At 37.0% G+C, this 23,538-nt stretch overlaps 1 protein-coding gene across 12 annotated transcripts in view; it reads left to right on the top strand.

Moving 5' to 3' along the window:
• Positions 1-11,509: 11,509 nt before the first annotated feature.
• Positions 11,510-23,538, top strand: part of MYBPC1 (myosin binding protein C1) — a gene marked incomplete at its 3' end in the record, with an annotated part of 95,717 nt that continues 83,688 nt past the window's right edge. For all 12 annotated transcript variants that reach the window (XM_082419323.1, XM_082419329.1, XM_082419332.1 and 9 more), the window contains exon 1: positions 11,510-11,653. In XM_082419323.1, coding sequence (XP_082275449.1) covers positions 11,629-11,653 — 25 coding nt within the window. In that variant the 5' untranslated portion in view covers positions 11,510-11,628. The remainder of the gene's footprint in view (positions 11,654-23,538) is intronic.

Genomic DNA, 23,538 nt, shown 5'->3' with positions numbered 1-23,538 from the left:
TATGCATAGGAAAAAACTGGGAGAAAATACTACAATTTTAACAATTTTTTATCTCTAACTGTTTAAATTTTTAATATTTACTATACATTGTAGGTTCAGAAGTAGAGCTCAGGATCAAGGTCAGAGGTGGATTCTGAAAGTTGTTCACACAGTAGTAGCTGAGGATGTGAGAGGGGACTAGCTCACCCAGGGAGAGAATGTACACAGAGAGGCAGAGGTCCAGGAGCAGAATCTTGGGCAAAGTTCTCCCACCTCCACCTCTGGCCAAGGGCCCAGGCAAAGGAAAAGAGGGAAAGCAGGGAGAGAGGCAGGGTCTATCTACTGCCATTTAGATCTGTAAGTCCCTTCCTCCTGATCACTTATTGGTCATCTAAACAGAGCCCGTTAGCTATTCACATATCTTTTGCTATGGACTGAATTGTGACCCCTTCCCCCCAATACATGTGTGAGCCCTACCCCACAATGTGATGGTATTTGGAGATGAGGCCTTTTGGATGTAATTAGGTTTGATGAGGTCATGAGGGTGGGAAGCTCACAATGAGATTGGTGCCCTTATAAGAAGAGTCACCAGAGAGCTTTCTCTCCGTCTCTGTCTGTCATGTGAGGACATAATGGGAAAGCAGCCATCTACAAACCAGGAAAGGAGCTCTCACCAGAACCTGACCATGCTGGCGGTCTGATCTCAGACTTGCAGCTTCAGAACTGTGAGAAATAAATTACTGTTAAGACACCCAGTCTATGGCATTTTGTTACGGCAGCCTGAGCTGACTAATGCATCTTCAAAAAATTTTTTTTGAATAATCTTTACACATTTTCAAATTGAAATTTTAAATTTTCTATCATAAGTTTAAATCATTTCAAAGAATGTAATTTCCAGCCTTCTGTGAAAGACGACATTAAAAATAAAACTGTAACCTCATTATTTTAAATATCTCCCATAGAATAAAAATGTCATAGTAATAGGATACCCACCATAATATATTAAAGACATATAAATAAGATTATATGAGACAGAATAGATTTTAATTCAAAAATTGTCACAAGAGACAAAGTCCATTATATATTGATAAAAGGGTCAATTCATTAAGAAGAGGCAACAAGTATAAACATATGCACACCAAACAACAGAGGCCCAAAACATATGAAGCAAACATTGACAGATTGAAGGGAGAAATAGACAGTTCTACAACAATAGTTGGGGACTTCAATATCTCATTTTTAATAATGGATAGAACATCTGGACAGATGATCAGTAAAGAAATAGAGGACTTTAACAACACTATAAATCAACAAGACCTAATAAACATCTATAGAACACTCCACTAAACAATAGCAGAATGCACGTTCTTTTTAAGTATACATGGAGCACTCTCCAGGGTACACCAAACGTTAGGTCACAAAATAAGTCTCAATAATTTTTTAAAAATTTAGATCATACATATATTTTTCTATGACTACAATGGAATGCAGCTGTAAATCAATAACAAGGAAAACTGGGAAATTCACAAATATGTGGAAATTAAACAACACATTCTTAAATAACCACTGGATCAAAGAAGAAATCACAAGGGAAATCAGAAATCACTAAGAGATGAATGAAAGTGAAAACATATCAAGATTTATCAGATGCAGTGAAATCAATGCTAAGAGCGAAATTTATAGCAATAAACACCTACACTACAAAATAAGAAAGATCTCAAATTAATAACCCACTGTGCACATTAAGGAACTAGTAAAAGAAGACAAACTAGATCCAAAGCTAGCAGAAGGAAAGAAATAATAAAGATTAGGGCAGAGATAAATTGAGAATAGAAAGAATCAATAAAACCAAAAGTTGGTTCTTTGAAAAGATCAACAAAATTGACAAAGCTAGACTGACAAAGGAAAAAAAGAGAAATGTAAGTAGCTAAAATTATAAATGAAAGTGGAGACATTACTACCAACATTACTGAAATTAAAAGGACTATAAGAGAATACTATTAACAAGTATATGCCAACGAATTACATACCCTAGATGAAATGGGAAAAGTTCCTAGAAGACACAAATTACCAAAACAGACTCAGGAAGAAATAGAAAATCTGAACAGATTTATAACAAGTAAAGACATTGAATCAATAATAAATACTTCTCAACAAAGAAAAGCCTAGAACCAGAACCTGATGGCTTCTCTGGTAAATTCTACAAAACATCCAGTGAAAAATGAACACTAATCCTTCTCAAACTCTTACAAAAAATAGAAGAGGAAACATTTCTTAACTAGTTTTTTGAGGCCAGTATTATCCTGAAACCAAAGCCAAACAAAGATACCACAAGAAAACTACATAACAATATCCCTCATGAATATAGGTGCAAAATCCCCACAGAATAGTTGCAGACTGAATCCAACAGCACATTAAAAGGACTGTACACCATGACCAAGTGGGATTTTTCCCAGGAATGCAAGGGTGGCTCAACATAAGAAAATTAATCAATGTTATACCACATTAATAGAATGAAGGGAAAAACCTCACAAGATCATCTTAATTGATGTTGATAATGCATTTGGCAAAATCCAACACCCTTTCATGATAAAAACTCTCAGAAAACTAAGAATAGAAGGGAACTTCCTCAACATGATAAAGGGCATTCATGAAAAACCCACAGCTACATCATACTCAATGGAAAAGCTTTTCCCTTAAAATCAGGAATAAGACAAGAACACCCATTCAATACTGCTATTCAACATTATACTGTGAGTTCTAGCCAGAGCAATTAGGCAAGAAAAGATAATAAAAGGCATCCAAGTTGGAAAGTAGGAAGTAAAAACATCTCTTGGGAATTCCCTGGCAGTCCAGTGGTTAAGACTCTGCGCTTTCACTGCTGAGGGCCTGGATTCAACCCCTGGTCAGGGAACTAAGATCCCACAAGCAGTGTGGCAAAACAAAACAAAACAAAATAAAAAAACCCAATAAAACGAGGCTTTCCTTGTGGCGCAGTTGTTGGGAGTCTGCCTGCCAATGCAGGGGACATGGGTTCGTGCCCTGGTCTGGGAAGATCCCACATGCCGTGGAGCAGCTAAGCCCGTGCGCCACAACTACTGAGCCTGCTCTCTAGAGCCCGCAAGCCACATTTACTGAAGCCTGCGGGCCTAGAGCCTGTGCTCCGCAACAAGAGAAGCCGCCGCAATGAGAAGCCCATGCACTGCAACGAAGAGTAACCCCTGCTCACTGCAACTAGAGAAAGCCCACATGCAGCAACGAAGGCCCAACACAGCCAAAAATCAATAAATAAAATAAATAAATAAATTTAAAAACAAAAACCCATCTCTCTTTGCAGCTGACATAATCATGTATATAGAAAATTCCAAAGAACACACACACACACACACACACACACACACACACACTATAGCTAATAAATGAATCCAGACAAGTAGTGGGGTACAAGATTAACACACAAAAATCAGTTGCATTTCTATATACTAGCAAGGAGCAAATCAAAAAGGAAATTAAGAAAACAATTCTACTTACAGTAGCATCCAAAAAAATAAAATACCTAGGAATATATTTAACCAAGGAGATGAAAGACTTGGACACTGACACTATAAAACATTGTTGAGAAAGAAATTAATGAGACCTAGATAAATGGAAAGACATCCCATGTTCATGAATTGCAAGGCTTAATATGGTTAAGATGGCAATATTACCCAAAGCCTTCTATAATTTCAATGCAATCCTTATCAAAATTCCAATGACCCTTCTGAAGAAATGGAAAAGCTGATTCTTTTTTAAAATTATTTATTTTTTAATTGAAGTATAGTTGATTTACAACATTGTGTTAATTTCTGCTGTACAGCAAAGTGACTCAGTTATACATATATATATACATTCTTTTCTATATTTTTTTAAACCTCTAATTTTTTACATTCTTCTTTTTATACATTCTTTTCTATATATTTTTTTTATTTTTTAATTTTTTTAATTTTTTGGGGGCTGTGTTGGGTCTTTGTTTCTGTGCGAGGGCTTTCTCTAGTTGCGGCAAGCGGGGGCCACTCTTCATCGCGGTGCGCGGGCCTCTCACTATCGCGGCCTCTCTTGTTGTGGAGCACAGGTTCCAGACGTGCAGGCTCAGTAGTTGTGGCTCACGGGCCCAGTTGCTCCGCGGCACGTGGGATCCTCCCAGACCAGGGCCCGAACCTGTGTCCCCTGCATCGGCAGGCAGATTCTCAACTGCTGCGCCACCAGGGAAGCCCTATATTGTTTTTTTTAAAATATCTCTGATTTTTTTTTTTGTTGGCTGTGCTGCACAGCTTGTGGGATCTTAGTTCCCTGACCAGGGATTGAACCCTGGCCTTCAGCAGTGAAAGCGCCGAGTCCTAACCACTGGACTGCTGAGGAATTCCCTTTTATATTCTTTTCCATTATGGTTTATCACAGGATATTGAATATAGTTCCTTGTGCTATATAGCAGGACCTTGTTGTTTATCCATTCTATATATAATAGTTTGCATCTGCTAAACCCAAACTCCCACTCCATCCATCCCCCAACCCCCTCCACCTTGGCAACCACAAATCTGTTCTCTATGTCTGTGAGTCTGTTTCTGTTTCATAGATAAGTTCTTTTGTGTCATATTTTAGATTCCACATCTAAGTGATATCATATGGTATTTGTCTTTGTCTGACTTACTTCACTTAGTATGATAATCTCTAGTTCTAGCCATGTTGCTGCAAATGGCATTATTTCATTCTTTTTTTATGGCTGAGTAGTATTCCATTGCATATATGTACCACGTCTTCTTTATCCATTTATCTGTTGATGGACATTTAAGTTGTTTCCATGTCTTGGCTATTGTGAATAGTGCTGCTATGAACATAGGGGTGCAGGTATCTTTTCTAATTATAGTTTTGTCTGGATATATGCGCAGGAGTGGGATTGCTGGATCATATGGTAATTCTATTTTTAATTTTTTGAGGAAACTCCATACCATTTTCCGTAGTGGCTGCACCAACTTACATTCCCACCAATAGTGTAGGAGGATTCCCTTTTCTCCATACCCTCTCCAGCATTTGTTATTTGGCTAAATGATGGCCATTATGACTGGTATAAGGTAGTACCTCATTGTAATTTTGATTTGCATTTCTCTAATAATTAGCGATGTTTTCTTTTCATGCACCTCTTGGCCATCTGTATGTCTTCTTTGGAGAAATGTTTGTTTAGGTCTTCTGCCCATTTTTCGATTGGGTTGTTTGGTTTTTTGTTGCTGAGTTGTATAAGCTGTTTGTATATTTTGGAAATTAAGTCCTTGTCAGTCTCATCATTTGCAAATATTTTCTCCCAGTCCATAGGTTGTCTTTGCTGTGGTTTCCTTTGTTGTGCAAAAGCTTGTAAGCTTGATTAGGTCCTGAAAAGATGATTCTTAAATGAAATGTCCTGAATAGCCAAAACAATACTGAAAGATAAGAACAAAGTTGGAGGACCCAACACTTCGCAATTCCAAAACGTACTATAAAGCTATAGTAATAAAAATAGGGTGGTACTAGCATAAGGATAGACATATAGACCAACAGAATAGAATTGAGAGCCTAGAAATAAACCCTCACATCTATGGCCAAATGATTTTCAACTAGAGTGCCTCCATTCAATGAGACAAGAATAGTCTGTTCAACAAACGGTGCTGGGACAACAGGATATCCCCAGGCAAAAGAATGAATTTAGACCTCTACCTCACACCTATAAAAAGTTAACTCAAAATGCAACAAAAGGAAGGAAGGGAAGGAGGGAGAGAGGGAGGGAAGGAGGGAAGGAGGGAGAAAAGCATTAACAACCTAAATATAAGAGTTAAAGCCATAAAATTTTTAGAAGAAAATAGCGTGAAATCTTCATGACCTTGGAGTCGGCAATAGATTCTAAGATATGACACCAACAGCAGAAGCATCAAAAGAAAAATCAGACTTCATCAAAATTAAAAACTTTTGTGCATCAAAGGACATAATAAAGAAAGTGAAAGCGCAACCTACAGAATAGGAGAGAATATTTGCAAATCATCTATTTGATTATTGTTTAGTATTCAAAATGCATAGGACTCTTATTACTCAACAACAAAAAGCCCAATTAAAAAACGGGCAAAGGACTTGAATAGGCATTCTTCCAGAGAAAATATACAAATAGCCAACAAGCACATACAAAAATGCTGAACACCATTAGTCATCAGAGAAATGCAAATCAGAACAACAGTGAGATATAACTCCACACCTTCCAGGACAGCTATAATTTTTAAAAAGGCAAATAATAAGTGTTGACAAGGATATGGAGAAATTGTGACCTTCATACATTGCCAGTGAGAATGTACATAGTGCAGCTACTAAGGAAAACAGTTTGGTGGTTCCTCAAAAAGTTAAATACGGAATCACCACATGATCCAAAAATTAATCCTAAGTATATATCCAGAAGAATTGAAATCAAATATTCAAAGAAGTACATGTACACACATGTTCATAGCAGCATTATTCACAAAATGTGGAAATAACCTAAATATCCATTAAAGATGAATGGATAAGTAAATTGTGGTATATCCATATGATAGTATATTATTCAGCCATAAAAGGAGTGAAGTACTCCTTTTTACATACCACAATGTGAATGAACCTTAAAAACATTATGTTATGTGAAAAAAGCCAGACCCGAAAGGTCATATATTATATGATTCCATTTATATAAAATATCTAGAATAAATAAATCCATAGAGACAGAAAACATATCATTGGTTGCCAGAGAATAAGCAAAGAGGTGAATGGGAAGTAACTGCTTAATGGGTAACAGGTTTCCTTTTAGGATGGTGAATGTTTTGGAACTAGATAGAGGTGGTGGTTACACAACATTCTGAATGTACTAAATGCAACTGAACTGTTCACTTTATAGTAAATGGTTAATTAATGTGATGTGAATTTCACCTCATTAAAAAATTAGTTTAAAAAATAACCAAAAGAACTTAATTCCTTAGAAATTAAGAAATGCCCTTTTAGGGGCTTCCCTGGTGGCACAGTGGTTAAGAATCTGCCTGCCAGTGCAGGGGACACGGGTTTGAGCCCTGATCTGGGAAGATCCCACATGCCATGGAGCAACTAAGCCTGTGCACCACAACTACTGAGCCTGCGTTCTAGAGCCCGCGAGCCACAACTACTGAGCCTGAGTGCCACAGCTACTGAAGCCTGTGCGCCTAGAGCCCGTGCTCCACAACAAGAGAAGCCACTGCAATGAGAAGCCTGCTCACTGCAATGAAGAGTAGCCCCCACTCATCACAACTAGAGGAAGGCCGCACGCAGCAACGAAGACCCAACGCAGCCAAAAATAAAATAAATAAATTTAAAAAAGAAAGAAATGCCCTTTTAAATAACTCCTGGATCAATGAGAAAATAAAAACCTAAATCTAAGATTATTCATAAATTAATGAAAAAGTAAGAACTCTAAATCAAAATGTATGTGATACAACTAAAGACCTAGGCTGTAAATAAAGTCTAAATTAAATTCTCAACATAGAAAACAACAACAACAACAAATGACCAAAAGAAGTTAGGAGAAGAAAAGATAATAAAATCATAAACTGGTTCTTTCTTTTTTTTACATTTCACGGAAAACCTCTTGTTGGCCTTTTGGATAGAAACGGGAATATATTTGCCAGGAAGGATGATCTCATCATACTTCTGCTGGAACCAGCTCATGGCCTCCTTTTTGCTGATTCTGTTTAGCAAAGGAATGCAGAATTGTATTAATAGAATAATATACCATAATGAAATAGGATTATTACCAGGAAGGCAAGGATTGTCCAACATTTGTCAATTTTTCAAAATACGTAACTCATTATATAAACAAATTAAAGAAGAAAAACGTGATTACAATGATGTATACAAAAATACATTTGATAAAATTCAGTAGTTGTTACTAATAGTTAAGTAGAAAAAAAGGAAACTACCTAAAAATGATAAACTATTTACTACAAATAGCAAATATCATATTAAAGTTTAAATACTAGATCCATTTCTAGTAAAATCAAGAACAAGAGAGGAAGACCCACCCTCTGCACTATTATAACATATTTGGGCTTCTAACTAATGTAATAAGAAAATAAAATAAATAAAATTGAAAATTAAAAAAACAAAATTATTATTTGTGCATATTATATTATTATCATAAATTATAATAAATAAATCCAAGTGACTTTCCTAAAAATCCTATTTGAACTAAAAAATTATTTGATTAGGTGTCTGGATACAAAATAATTAAACAAATAACTTCATAGCTTTTCTTTATACTCTCAGTAACCAGTTACAAATGGAAATGGAAAAATGAGATTCCATTTGAAATAGTAACAAAACTATAAAATGTCTAGGCACATATTTAACATGAATGGTATAGGATTAAAAACAATTTTTTTTAAATTAAGGTATAGTTGATATACAATATCATATAAGTTTCAGGTGTAAAACAGAGTGATTCACAATTTTTAAAGGTTATACTCCATTGATAGTTGTTATAAAATATTGGCTGTATTTCCTCTGCTGTACAGTATACCCTTGTAACTTGTTTATACTTCTCTGCCCTCTTTGGTTGTTGCACGGAACATTACTGCTTTTATTTTGAAAGGTGTGGCAGAGATTGATATTTACCTATTTAACATTCATTCTCATTCTCTTTAGTAAAAGAAGCCCATTGCCACTGACAATGAAAGACTTTATTTCCCAGCTTCTTTTGTAGCCAGATATGACCATGTAATCAAGGTATGGCCCATGGGAGGTATCAGATATTTTATGTGAGACTTCAAAGAAGTCCCAAAGAGATTAAGAACGTGAGTCCTTTTTTCCGCTGCCTGGAATGTGGATGTAATGGCTAGAGCACTAGCAGCCATTTTAGACCATAAAGTTACCTTGGATGATAGAGCAGGACGAAAGAGTCTAGATTCCTGATGACAGTGTGGAGTCACTACAATGACTCTAAACTAATTACTTTTGAACTTGCTTTATGTGAACGAGAAATACTACTCTCTTGGTTTAACTGTCATTATTTTGTGGTTCTGTGTTATATTTAGCCTAATCTCATCCTAAATAACACAAAAGGAAAAACCCAGTAAAGGATTTAGTAAAAGAAAAAAAAAAAAAAAAAGAGCCCTATTGACCATTTTCCCCCTTCCTGAGAGTGAGGTTGGAGATAAGGAGTCTGCAACCTTCTAGATGAACGTATGACATCTGAAATAGAGGTCATGTGTTCTTAAAACGATACAGTCCTGGGAAAATTACACATGTCTACTTATTATTCTAATTTGAAATCTTACTTTAACCACCTAATACACTCTACAACTATTTATCTTGAAATTTGTCCATACTTCCAATTCCTCTAATAATGTTTTATCTTTTTATAATCAAGTCCTTAATTACCAAAAAGTTCCCTGGGTCGTAAAATATTTTCTTCATGGGTTGCAATATTTCCTGGCACGTGTTCACTTCAGTAAAATGATCAGTGTGTTAAAAACCCAGTGCAGTGTCTGCAGAAGCCAAAGATGGCATGGCACCTCTTTTGTGGCATGTGTGAAATCTGCCTATCACTATAAACATTCTTTGCAACATGACACTTTACCCTTATGTCCATTTCATATGTGGTATTCAGTGTGCTGGGAATGCTGAAAAAAATGATTTTTTTTTTTTTTTAGGATATAGAATCACAATGTTAAACCTAGAAGAGGCTTCAGAGGTCATTTTTTAAAACCCCTCATCTTACACAAAAGGAGACTGAGGCCCAGAAAGGCCACTTGACTTTCTTAAACTCTGCTAGTTAATGGCAGGTCCAGAAATAGAAACCAAGGGTCTGACTTCAAATTCTAGGTTCTTTAATTTGTTTCATCTATTAATTGATACTCTTATGATAGACTTGGTAAAAAAAAGTTACTGTTTTTTTCTTTCAATATATCTGACTTCGTATTACAGAATATGCTGTATTCTGGCTGACATTTAGCTGTTTGGCATCTAAGATAAAGGAATATTTTAAAAAGCAAAACAATGTGCTCAGTAGCACGATGTGGTTGAGAAAAGGCTTTCTTTGTAGAAGATGTTCATTGACCTTCTTGACTGGCTTTCCTCCCCCCTCTCCCCTACAAGTAGCTAAAGCATGATGCTATTGAGTTCTAAGTTGAGTTTCCATCCTTATATGAAAAGTTAAGAATTTGGTAGAGCTAAGTCTGACCAGCTGTGCTCTCAGCCTCAAGGGAAATTAGATGAGACAATGTGGCTGGTTCAGCACAGATCAATCAAAGTCTCTTGAAAATGGTCTTGAAAATGCATAGCAATAAAAGCACACAAGTAGTTGTCTTTTCATATAAACTAATTTTAGTCCTGGTCTCTAAGGTGCCATGCATGTGGACAAAGAAAGTAAGATGTCTTTTTTAGGTTGACCATTTGGTAGCTCATATTTCTCCATCAGTTCCATGAGAGTTTGGGGAGAAAGTGGCCAAATCTGATAGTCTACCAATACCTTAAGTTAGATTTGTGTGTATGTTTGCCATCTTGAAGCAAAACAATTGCTACTGGTCTATCTGAATTTCTTTGCCCATGCCCCATATATTTTTAAATGTATAATTCAGTGGGGTTTTTTTTTAAAATATATTCACAAAGTTGTACATCCATCATCACTACCTAATTCCAGAACATTTGCATCATTCCCTGAAGGAACTTCATGTCTACTAGCAGTCACTCCCAATCCCACCTCCCCTCAACCCCTGGCAACCACTAATTGAGTTTCTGACACAGTGGATTTGCCTATCCTGGATATTTCATATAAATGGAATCATACAATATATGGTCTTTTGTGTCTGGCATCTTTCACTTATAATGTTCTCAGGCTTCATGCGTGTTGTAGCGTATATCAGTACTTCATTCTTTTATATGCACTGTAATTTTTTTAAAGGATGTTTTTTTGAAAAGAAGGTAAATGCTAAGCATTCCTTAATAGAAAACCTTGCTATTCTTGGAGGAGAAAACGAGACAAGATATTCAACGTAGAAATTTGGCATGACAGATTAACATTAATATGTTGACAAAGAGAAGAAACAACTTAAACCCAATAATTAAGAATAGACAAAAACAAAAAGCTAATGGGAGCCTAACATTATGATCAATATAGAGATTCTTCCTTATAATGTTAGTGAAAATTAAAGTAGATATTGAATTAGCATGTTATGATTTTTAATTTGATTTAATTTTTTATTATCAGGCAAACTTTTTGCATTTCTGAGTTGACACATGTCTCTGTCAGACAGAAAGTGAAGAGCAAGAAGGAGCACAAGACTGCGGCTGAATTTAGAAAGTTAGACGTGTCCTCATAGCCACATGAGATGGACAGAAGATTCCTTCCAGTAGGCGAGAGAGCAGAATCCAGACAACAGATGTGAGAAAGGTCCTCATAGCTGTCAAGTTCCAGCATCCTAGTGCTGCAGAGGGGGCGGTGCCAACATGATTGATATTCACAGGGAATATAAAAGCGCCAGACTTCTACCCAACTGCTTGTCACACTGACCTGTACCATCTCTCTACTGCTCGTGGGGTTTCTGTCAACTAGTACTGGAAGGGAGCACACTCGTTGGAGAATAACATTTTATTGTGGCCATGCCAGAACCCACTAAGAAAGAGGGTAAGAGTCAACCATAGATCTTTTTCTTGTACTTTTTAATAAAGCGTGTTTCTTTCGGTATTTTCAAACAAATATCCAATTTCTTAAATAGACTGTAAAATAATAGAATCGCTATGATTTAAGGAAAAGATCCTTTAGAGTAAACAGACCAGAGGGAAAGTAAAGGAAGAGTATAACCAATTGAAAAATATCTGATAATTATTGTTTATGAAGGAATATTAACTGAAATGATCAAATTATAATTTTATCATATTTTTCAAAGAATCTTTAAAGTTTAATGTAAGGGTGTTAATTGGTCATGATGAGCAGATTTCATCTCCAAGTGTATTTTCTTAGGTTCAATCACAAATTTTTCACCATGTATTTGCAGTTTGTGGGGGGGCGAGAGGGGCTTGGAATGCTTTCTTAAATAGTTAATAAATTTGATCAAGGTTTCAAGAAAGAATTTGTAACAATATTTCCAGATTTGCTGTATTTTTCTCCTGGAAAGACATTTAAAATATGCAGATGCATGTATTTTTTGCTTTTATCATTTGGAGCTTTATTATGACATTCTTACGTTCTTGCATGGAAAGAAAATCTAACACCAGTGATATCTTTGAATATCACTGATAGGTTGTGTTCTTTATGAGCTTTATTGAAGATAATTTCACAATATGTAGACGTTTAAAAATAATTAAGCTGAAAATAGTCTTCGTTAGAAGAAATGTTTCCTCCAATAAACAGTTTCTCCTATACATAAAAAAATCAATATCTAAAAACTACTAATTAATTACATAAATAAGCTGGAATTAGAAATTACTAAATTAACAGCACAAGTATATTGAGTTTAATTTTAAATGGAGACATCTTTTAAAAATATTTTTTCATTCATATTAGTCTTCATTAGTGCTTAGTAAATCTTTATTTTTCACTTCTGTAAATAAAAGCAACAAACAAACAAACATTAGCAGGGAGCCAGGGAGCATAAAAATGGTATTTAGTTTTTTTCATTTTTTAATTCTAAAAACTTTTAACCATTATTTCAAAGAACCCTGAAAAAGATGCTAGACTTGAATCCAAAGTTGAAATACTAACCAAATTATCAAAAGTCTTTGAAATATATTTTCTTTATGTAATTAAGTAACCAGTGTTGACAGGCTGTGGTGATCAGTTTACAGGTTGGCTTTACTTTGTGGCGGAGGGCATTGATGGATGAAGTCTTCCACCCAAAATAACCACACCAAATGCATGCATTAATATGGGAACTTAATCCTGTCAGGCAGTGAGTCCAACCCCTGCTAAAGTGTCTTATTTGTCATGCAAATGATTTACCTGTGTATTAAGTGTCCTTTTCATTTGATCTGTCACTTGACTAGCCTCTTCAAGGCTTATTTGGATGAAATGCATTCTATGTTTCCTGACTGAGGACAGAATATTGTTTTAATTATCCTGCATTTAGTGGATCAATTTGCATGTGTTATTTTAAAGCCCATTGGAAAATGATAAAAAAGCTGAGAAACTAATAAATAAGATGACAAGCTGTAGAGCCTATAAAGCTAATTAAATTATTTGGATTGCAGATATGATAAAGCTTTACTTTTTGTCTGACAACTCAATCTGATCCATTCTACTTTTAAAGACAAAGAAATTTTAGAGTGACAAAGAGGAAAGTATATCTTCAACTTCAGCTCCCCCCGAAAAACCACGTATATATTTTGGTTATAAATCAACATACATACCAAAGTGCCCATGATCTTCTGCTATAAAAGCACTGTTGATATTCTGTGTAGGTGTTCCCCTCACCCAGCACAGTAATTTTATACTGATTCTTTGGTTAGTTTAAATTTGGATGGTGGGGAGTGGGGACAAAAAGAAGGGTTTTTTTTTCATTTAAAATCCTTGGAGGAAGTACAGGGATTTTTTAGTTTCCTTACCAGCAGAACTGATTTTTAAAAGATCTACACCTTGAATAGTTTTCTTAGTGAAATCATTGCATTTTTATTGTTTACATCAGAAGAGTAAGGAGTATGGCAATTCAGGAAGTTTTCTGGTCCTTGTACCTTCTCCTAACTGATTTCACTTTTACTGGGGTTGGTTTTGTTACATATGAGCATCCCTCTGAAAGACAGCCTCAAGAATAAAACATGCCACCAAACCAATTCTTCAGAGTCATTTCAAACTATCTGCAGAAACATTCCCCCAACCAGGTTTCTCCAGCCCCTGTGGGTCTTCTTACATCTCTTCCTTAGCTGGGAGAACCATGCTCAGGAATAGCATGGGCACTTGCTGTAAATCTTGATAAGACACACGAGCTGGTTTGGCCCTCCTACGATCCAGGAGCACCTGACAACTCTTAAAAAGAGACTGAGTTTTCAGCATCTGAAGGTGCAAAAGATGTCTCACTCTCAACTGCCTCCCAACCTGCAGTGGTCTAATTCTGGGAGATTCATGTTGGGTCCTGGGAGAGCTGGTCCTTCTAAGGAGATGGGGGAAGGACAGGTGTACCTTTAGACCTCAAGGAGGAACTCTAATGGAAGTAATTGGTCAACGGTCCCTACTTAGACCCTTCAAAATATTCTGGATGGCTCTGTAAGCCCTTTCTGAGAAAGAAAGCATTATTATTTTTAAAAAAAAATTTTTTTTAAATACCCATGATGCACTCCAAATATTTGCAAAGTCTTTTCATCCCTTTTTTTTTTTTTTAATTTTACTTATTTATTTATTTTTGGCTGTGTTGGGTCTTTGTTTCTGTGCGAGGGCTCTCTCTAGTTGTGGCGAGCGGGGGCCACTCTTCATCGCGGTGCGCGGGCCTCTCACTATCGCGGCCTCTCTTGTTGCGGAGCACAGGCTCCAGACGCGCAGGCTCAGCAGTTGTGGCTCACGGGCTTAGTTGCTCCGCGGCATGTGGGATCTTCCCAGACCAGGGCTCGAACCCGTGTCCCCTGCATTGGCAGGCAGACTCTCAACCACTGCGCCACCAGGGAAGCCCCAGAAAGCATTATTTTTAAGGAGTAACCACTTCCCATTGTCCTCCTCTGCACCTATATCATTTGTACATCTGTTCACTGGAGAACTATACTCTTGGTACTGTCAGTTCCAAAGTTAAGGTCTGTCTTACACTTTAGATTGATGCAGAACCTGAGACCCAGTAAAATTAAATTGTTCTAATCAAATAGCAAGAGAAGATGTGGTAGGAAGTTTCAGATTTGTGGGAATCTCCCAGGATGTCTCATTTACATACCGTCTATTAATTGAGCACTTACTATGAACTAGTCGCTGGGATTTCAGAGATGTACACAACATGGTCTATGTTCTAAAAACCCTTACAGTTAATTGCCCGTGGGTCCTACTGAGTAAAGGAATCAACTTTCACTAGAATTTTCTCTTTTCCTGTCAAAAAGTTATTTTATCAAACTAGAAATTAGATAAGTAATTTTATGAAATTAGAAATTTGCAATAGCCTTTCTTCTTTGTTTGAATCTCTAATAGTTTAAAAATACTATTAATATTATTTTTGCCTATAAATCATTTCTTCAGAATTTTATCTCTGTAGTACGTGATGATTAAAACCATAAAGCCTGTTTTTTTAATCTACTTAGACAATTGTTAACTATCAGATTCTATAGAACCTAGAAAAATTCTTTTCTAAAACACCAAGTTCGGGCCTTAACATGAATTTTACTTTTTGTTATGTGATATATCAGGCCCTATTATATTTTATGTACTTAACTTGTAGGAAAAAGGCAAGAGTTCCTCCTTGGTGCTTGTGTGTCATTCAGAAAACCTTAGGAGAGTCACTGTAACTTTCCTATCCTCCATGTAAGATTTCTTCTTGAAAACTCAATCATATGGCAAAACATAGCTCCATTGATGACCATCATTTTAAGGGGCCATTCTGATAACTCCAGGAATCAAAGTATGGCATTGTTGTTACAGATTCTTTTGCTATATCAACATGAAATATCTATCTATCTATTCTACCTTGGCCTATTTCAGTAGGATTAGGTGGGAACATGGGCATGGAGAATAATGTTTTCAGTCCACAGGAGTTTTTCCTTTGCTATGTCTTTTCCTTGGTCCCTAGAGATTTCATTACATTTTAATGTTCTGCTAAGCCCCAAACCTATCTGAATGCAGAGCAGCATTCATCACCTCTTACTATTTCACAGCATAACTCAAGGCTTAGTCATCATCAGAAAAGGAGACCTGGTGATGGGAAACCTTCCTCTGATATTTACTCCTTGACCTTCAGTTTCCACCTGCATCTATTTCAAACACCAAAATAAATTTGTCTTTGGAGAAGTCATCTTACATGTAGGCTATTACCTTTCCCTCAAATTGGGGAAAAGTACCTTTGTTGGAAGTAAGCAAAAGAAAGGGAGAAGAGGGAGGAGATATTTGATCGAGGGCAGCTATTTTCCTCCAAACTTCAAATGGTTCATTTAGGGCACATTGAAGATTTGGATGAAGAATAAAGAAGTTGCATGAATGAATGCCAATGTTTTTCCCCCTGAAGAAACTTTGCCAGGCTGTACTGGAGAGGCACAGGGTAGGTTTGAGCTATCTGCTGTAAGGAGGAACACGCTAGAGGGGCTTAATACTTGGCAAAATCATTCTTTTTCAGTAGCCTGCTTTTATGACTGTCCGACTGCACCTGTTAGGAAGATAAATAAAGGACTGGCCAATTCTTTCCTCTCAAGCGCCCTAAATATATCGCTTAAAAAAAACTTTGAAAAAAACAGGTCGTATCCTTGCTTCTCATCCAGTAATTCCGAAGCAGTCTCCCCCAGGCCTTGCAAAGAGCAGGGGTAAGGGAGTTCCTGAAATGAACAAAGGTCAAGCAAGGTTAGGCTCTCTGGCTGGTTTGAGAGACCCAAGAGAAAGGAAAAAGAGAAAAACGTATAATCCTTTGTTCTCTCAATGCCTCACTTTATTTTGGCCCAAGATACGGCCTTGAAACATTTTATTTTAGGTTCCTCCTGGACACATAATTCACAGAGTTTCCTTATTCATAGCAATTTCAAAGTATCCCTTAATTTGACATGAATGTTAGAATAAACTGCCCAAGCTGAAGTTGCTTTAAAGAAATGCTTGGACACAAAAATAAATAAATAAACCATCTTTTAAAAAGCTTGAGCGAATACGAAACAATGTTTTTGAATCTTTTTGTAAACCCATATATGCTTTTTTTTTTTTAGAGAGAGAGTTGTGAGAAAAGGCTGTCATGAAAGGAAATAGTGCTGTTGTTTTTGCAGCCCTAGAAAGCAGTTTTGTTGTTTTTGCTTAAATTTCTTATGATTGTTTGATTTAAAATTTATTTTTCAACTCTTTATGGTCAAACAGAAGAATTTTTATTGTTGTTAATAATTACTATTTTTATCTGCACTCCTCCTTAATTAGTTTATGAAACCTATATTAAGAGACACAAGATACTCTTGGCAGTCCATGACTGTGGTAATTCTAGACCTCATCTCTAGACGTACTTGTGTGTGTTAGATAATAAAGAACAGGATGAAAGCTCTAGCAATCAAAAATAAGCAGAAAACTATTAATTTCATGTGTGTACCTGCATAGATATGGCCATATCTTTTCCTTTCTTTTTTCTTTTTTTTCCCATTTCACTTCTTGATGGGAACAGATGTCTTTTCGAGTCCTTAGTTTGTTCGTAATATTGCACCCTGGGGAAGCCCAATAAATACACAGAAAGGTAGTTATTGAAATACAGTGTTTTGAGTTAGGTTAATCATGAAGTAGCTATTGCTTATTCAAGAGCAGTTTTCTAAAATTTGAAAGCCTAGTGATTAAGGAAAATGAAACTGTGAAAAAGAAGAAAAGGCTTTATCACTTAATTTCCTACATGCATGCAAATTGTCTTGTAACTGGAGAGAACAGGGCATCTGTCCCCACAGCTTTTTACAAAAACAGCCCCAAAATATCAAAGTGATGATATTGTTGCACCCAGATCTCTTCTTCATGGATAGGCCCAGTTATAATTCACAAAGAGTATATTTGTTTCGGACAGCCACACAGATAGACAACAAGCCAAATTTCAGGATGTTCCCATGCAAGGGGCAGATTATTTATGCACTTTTACATGCATTTCCAGAGTAAAGTTTTAGATTCCATCAGATCGGGTCATGAAGTGGTTGATTTGGCAATGAAAAAGACAAGGATCATTTAATCCCATGCCTATTTTTCTCTCTAAAATTAGTTCCCAAGAAGCTAACCATAATCTGACTTTCATTATGACTTTCAAGTCTGAAATCGACTTTGATAAGACTTTTGCCTTTTTATGCTCCCTAGGAATCTTTTTATGGGCCAGTTTGGCATATCAATACAATACCTAAAATCATGTTTATTAGTATGTCAGATGTTAGATCTTATAATTTTGTTTTTGTTTCTTGAATTGCACTTTAGATATTTACAAGAACTTACGGCTCAAATTATTCTTTTTCTCCAAAATCATCCAGTTCTTCCTCTAAATCACATCAAATCTCTTTCTAAGTTCCTCAGGAATTCTTTGCTTGTAGCAGGTAATAGCTTCTTCCTTCTATAAAATTTTACGTTTTGGAGCAGAATGTTCTGCTTATAACTAAGAATCACCTAGAATTATGCAATTCTACAATTTAATTTCTCATTTTTTTAGTTACATGTCTTTAGACTTGTTCTGCATAGAGTATGTATTTTTGGGTTTTCCTCACATATATTGAGTAATAGTCATCATTAAACATAGTGACATAAACAAAGTATACTATTCACAGAACGTTCTAGACTGTTCAAATTCTAGCTGCACATGTATTGAGTTATTTATACTTCATATGCCTCAGATTCTTCATCTGTTAAATGTGAATAGTAATAGTACCTAACTCACTTTTTTTTTTTAATAAGAATTAAATGAGATAAATCTGGTAAAAAGCTCAGAATAAATCCTAGCATGTAATTAGAACTCAAGTGTTTTCCTTCTAAAGCAGCAAACTCAGAAATCTTGTCGGGCATAAGGCGTTAAATGTCTCACATTTAATATAAAATTTGAGGGCATTTCCGCCCTCTTATCAGTCACTGTAAGGTATGTAACAACCACTGTTCACCTCCTTACCTGCTGTTAATATTTATCATACGGTCCCAGACAGCTGTGGTTATTATCATAACCATCATTGCCACCACGACGAGTATTTCCTCTTTTTAAACTTGTGGTGAAATATCTTCCCTTTCACCCATGGAGGCTCAGGTCAAATTAGAGGCCTACACTTCAGAGCCTCTGTTGTGTTCCCAGTGAAATGTGTTATGTCCAGCTGGGGGTCCCCAGTTGTTAGCCAGATGGTGATAACCATTGTGAGAGCATGGCCTTTCCCACTTAGATGAAAGAGTCACCCAGCACAGTTGAACATATAACTATATCCTCCACCAAAGGTTATAAGGCTTGGGTGTTGGGGACATTAAGATTTTTCTTCCCACCCAGGGTGCTGTTGGCAGGTGGGGTCTTCCTCTGGTCTGAACATTTCTGAGATAACCACATAAAGAACTCTGCATGACCACATATGGATATGGTGGGTGATTGATTGAGTGGCTGTATTTACTGCTGTGGAATTTTATTTTTATGACCCCACCTGGCATCAGGCCTGTCTTTCCTCTATTTTTAAAAAGTCACCCAATGTGAGGCCTAGCAATAGCTTGGGGCAAGGCCTGTAAGGGATTTATTCTGATAAGCCTATAACCACAGAAGAGTGATACGATTGTAGGAATGGCCCACTCAGGAGCAGACCCCCAGGAAAGGCATACAAAGGGACTAAAGGGAGAAATCGTTAACGATTCAAATCACTTTTGCAATAATTTCCTTTTGACCTGTGCTAATTTTTTTTTTAAAGTATTAATTATCTCAACCCATCTTTTTTTTTTTTTAATTAATTTATTTATTTATTTATTTTTGGCTGTGTTGGGTCTTCGTTTCTGTGCGAGGGCTTTCTCTAGTTGCGGCAAGTGGGGGCCACTCTTCATCGCGGTGCGCGGGCCTCTCACTGTCGCGGCCTCTCTTGTTGTGGAGCACGGGCTCCAGACGCGCAGGCTCAGTAGTTGTGGCTCACGGGCCCAGTTGCTCCGCGGCATGTGGGATCTTCCCAGACCAGGGCTCGAACCCGTGTCCCCTGCATTGGCAGGCAGATTCTCAACCACTGCGCCACCAGGGAAGCCCCGACCTGTGCTAATTTTTTAAGCTTCAATTTGAGTAAAGCTTCTTCTACACTATTGTTCACATCTATGTCACTCCTAACCCTCATTTGATTCTTACTTTAAGACATGTAAAGAATAATGATAAACAGACCAGTCATCAGATCTTAGCAAAAGGTCTCATTTTCATCCAGCTCCATGTTAAGAGTGAGAAGCTATTTGTTGCTGTGTAATAATAACCAGATTTTAATCTTCCTGTGTGGAATGACATCTTAAGTTAAAAACATGTATAATTAGAACGATGGAAGAACAAATTGACTAGGGAAGGGAAAAAACCCTGTGGATTCAGGGAATTTCCATCAAGCTAAATAATGAGTCATTGAAAATTTACATACTTGATGCACGATTAGACTCCACCTATTCAGAGCCTTAGAATATAGTCTTGGGTGATATTTGGCCATGGTAAATAAATAATGGATTAAACTGATTGAATCAAATTCTGAATAGCTGGATTCGATGGATAGCTAATAGTTCATTTTGTTCTTGAACCTTATTATTTCAACCAATTTGGCTATCAACATGCCTAAAATGTAATATATTACTTCTTATTTTGAAAAACAAAGTACAGTGGATATAATTTAACTTTGTCATCAATTATAGATATCTGTTATCTTACCACATGATATCCCGAGAGCTCAGATTATTTGCCTTTTTGTTAATGGGCCCACATTGATTTGTATTTTGAATTTGTGTCCAACTTTTGACAGCTTTCCTGTTTCATCCCTTGCCAGGAGGCTGCTGTCTTCTTTAATTACTCTTACCAGTCAGTATGTGAAGCTGCCCCCTTCTCGCCCCTCTGCTGTTTGCTTTGGATCCCAGCCAGGTCAATAATCTGGCTGAGTAGGGCTGCCCTGCAGAGCACTGTATTTAAGGAGGCACTCATTCTCAGCGTCGTGCAAATGCAAGGTCCGCACCTGAGTGTCAGTGCCTCCTTAAGTGTTGCTCCCTAGGCACCTGGCTCGCCTCACCCTAGTTCCAGTTCCAGGGCTGGGGACCTGGGGTGGGGGGTGGGGGGTGCTTCTCTTGGGAGTAAAGCATTTGCGCTCTTAGTGTACCAAGTAGGAGGAGCTTGAGACAACTCATTTTGCTCTTCAGAAGCCCTTAGAATTTGCTGGTCAGCAGCTGTTATGTGGATAAGTGAGGTTGCTAGATAGCTGAATTCTAAATAGGGGACGTGGTACTAGACAATATTACCCTTTTGTTCCCATTATTATGCACATTGGAAAATAAGTTACTGCCCTCCAAATCAGTTTATGGCTTTTATTTTGATTGCTTCATTCGTTTTATTAAGCAAGGCTACAGATTTTTCCTAAATGACGCATATGACATGAGTTGTTTTTTTTTTTTAAGTGTACACACACAAAATAATTTAAGAAGATTTACCATAAATTCTCAATGATTCTCAAATTTTTGGTCTCAGATCCATTGGCATTCAATAATTACTGAGGAAACTAGAAAGCATTTGTTTCTGTGCATTCTATCCTTCAATATTTCCTGCATTTGAAATTAAAATTGATAAACTTTTAAAACTTAAGAGTACAAAGCACATGTTCTATTCGCTGTCAGAGTGTTGGTGTCATCACACATTATATATCCTCTGGAAAACTCCATGGCCTGTTTGTGAGAGAATGTGAGTGAAAAAGGCATATAATGTCTTAGCATTATTATGAAAATAGTTTTGACCTCTTGGACTCCCCAAAAGGGCCTCAGGGGCTCTTGGGGATCCCAGACCATACTTTGAGAATCTCTGTGTATAATTCCCCCTTAAATCCCAAGGTGTAAAATATCCAGACCTGTAGGCTATAATGAATAGAACAAAATAAGTATATAACTGTGAAAACATTAAATTACACATTAATTTATGTCCAAAAATCTTTACCTCTGCTGCATAAACAATGTAAACAATATGGCCAGTATAAATGCGCTGCCACTTGTGTTTGCTAATTTTTTTGGTGAAACTTATGATTCATATAATCAAAACTTCTGTAAATGTTATGAATGTCCCCATGCAGACAACATTTTACATTAAAGCAGTTTCCATTGTGCTGTTATCTAGGCATATGAGAGATAGGCTGTGACATGTACACAGTGCCAGACCTCACTATCAACAGGGGATACACCTGACAGTGTTTACTGCATATTTAATCTAAAAGGGAGGATAACTTGCTATATTACCAAAAGTAACAAAACAAGGGTTGGCCAGATAAAACCTTATTCACCGTGATTTCACAATACATAAAGCATTCACATATTTTATTTCAAACCAAGAACTTGAGAATAAGAAATAATAATTAGTAATAACATAAAATTTTCTCCTGTACCCCAGATTACCAAAGGATAGTTATAGTGTTTGTTTTATCCCAAAAAAAGTGACAAAAAGAAAGCCACACATACATATACACAAAGATGTATAATCCTACCACTCAATGATAACAACTGTTATTATGTTCTTATCTTTTCTATGCCTATATAACATATTCATATGATGTAATTATGCTCTCCATGCTATTAAATGGCTAAACTGAATTGCACATGAGGGCCCGTAAAATAATTTTAAGTAAGTCAAGCAACGTATTATTTGAGCAGGTGAGCCCATGGGAAGGAGAGAACTCAGTTAATCATATCATTTCGGTGTACAGACACAGAGGGAGAGGCAGGTTCATGCCTCCTAAAATTAAAAATTTTTTTCCCTTTGGAACTTCCCTGGTGGTGCAGTGGTTAAGAATCCACCTGCCAATGCAGGGGACACAGCTTCCAGCCCTGGTCCAGGAAGATCCCACATGCCGCGGAACAACTAAGCCCGTGCGCCACAACTACTGAGCCTGTGCTCTAGAGCCCGCGAGCCACAACTACTGAGCCCGCGTGCCACAACTATTGAAGGCTGCACGCCTAGAGCCCGTGCTCCACAACAAGAGAAGCCACCGCAATGAGAAGCCCGCGCACCGCAAGGAAGAGTAGCCCCCGCTCGCGGCAACTAGAGAAAGCCCGCATGCAGCAACGAAGACGCAATGCAGCCAAAAATAAATTAATTAATTTTTAAAAAATCGTTAATTATAAAAAACAATAAAATAAAAAAATAAAAAATTTTCCCCTTTAATTTACTGACTATGGGACACTTGATTATGGAAAATAGAAATGGACGGCATTGGAGGGAGCCAACCATTTATGGAGTGACCGGGTTCCTGGTCTTTCAGCAAAGCACGAAGTCCACTTATGGGCTGTCTATTTAATAGCGGCCACCAGTGCCCGTCAGTTAGAATGCCCTGGCACTCACTGTGCAGGCCTGCCATTGGTGGCATACCTGCGCTTTTTACAGTAGGTGGTCATAGGAAAAATCCACCATAAATAGATCAAGCCCTTTGAAAGCACGTCAGCGTTGCAGAGGGAAAGAAAGTCTATATCTGCGAATTAGAAAAGATCAAAGCACAGCCGCCCTTGCTGAAGTAGGAAGGAGTTAGCTTTAGTTGCTGGTTCAGAATCTGGTTAATTTTTATGTTGTCCATGAAAATATTTCCTTGGGCTTAATTTTTCAAAGTATCCTGGTTTCTTTTTTTTTATTATTATCATTCATAAAAAGTTTAAAAACAACAACTTACATAACCCTGCTTCTTGAGTCCATCCTGTTGGTCTGTTTTCCAATAGTGACGATGGGTGAGGACGGATGAGGGGGACGAGAAGCT

Source organism: Balaenoptera physalus, assembly GCF_965194825.1.
Source record: "Balaenoptera physalus genome assembly, chromosome: 13".
NCBI lineage: Eukaryota > Metazoa > Chordata > Mammalia > Artiodactyla > Balaenopteridae > Balaenoptera > Balaenoptera physalus.
The sequence above is the reverse complement of the archived record's forward strand: the minus strand, read 5'-3'. Positions and strand labels throughout refer to the sequence as shown.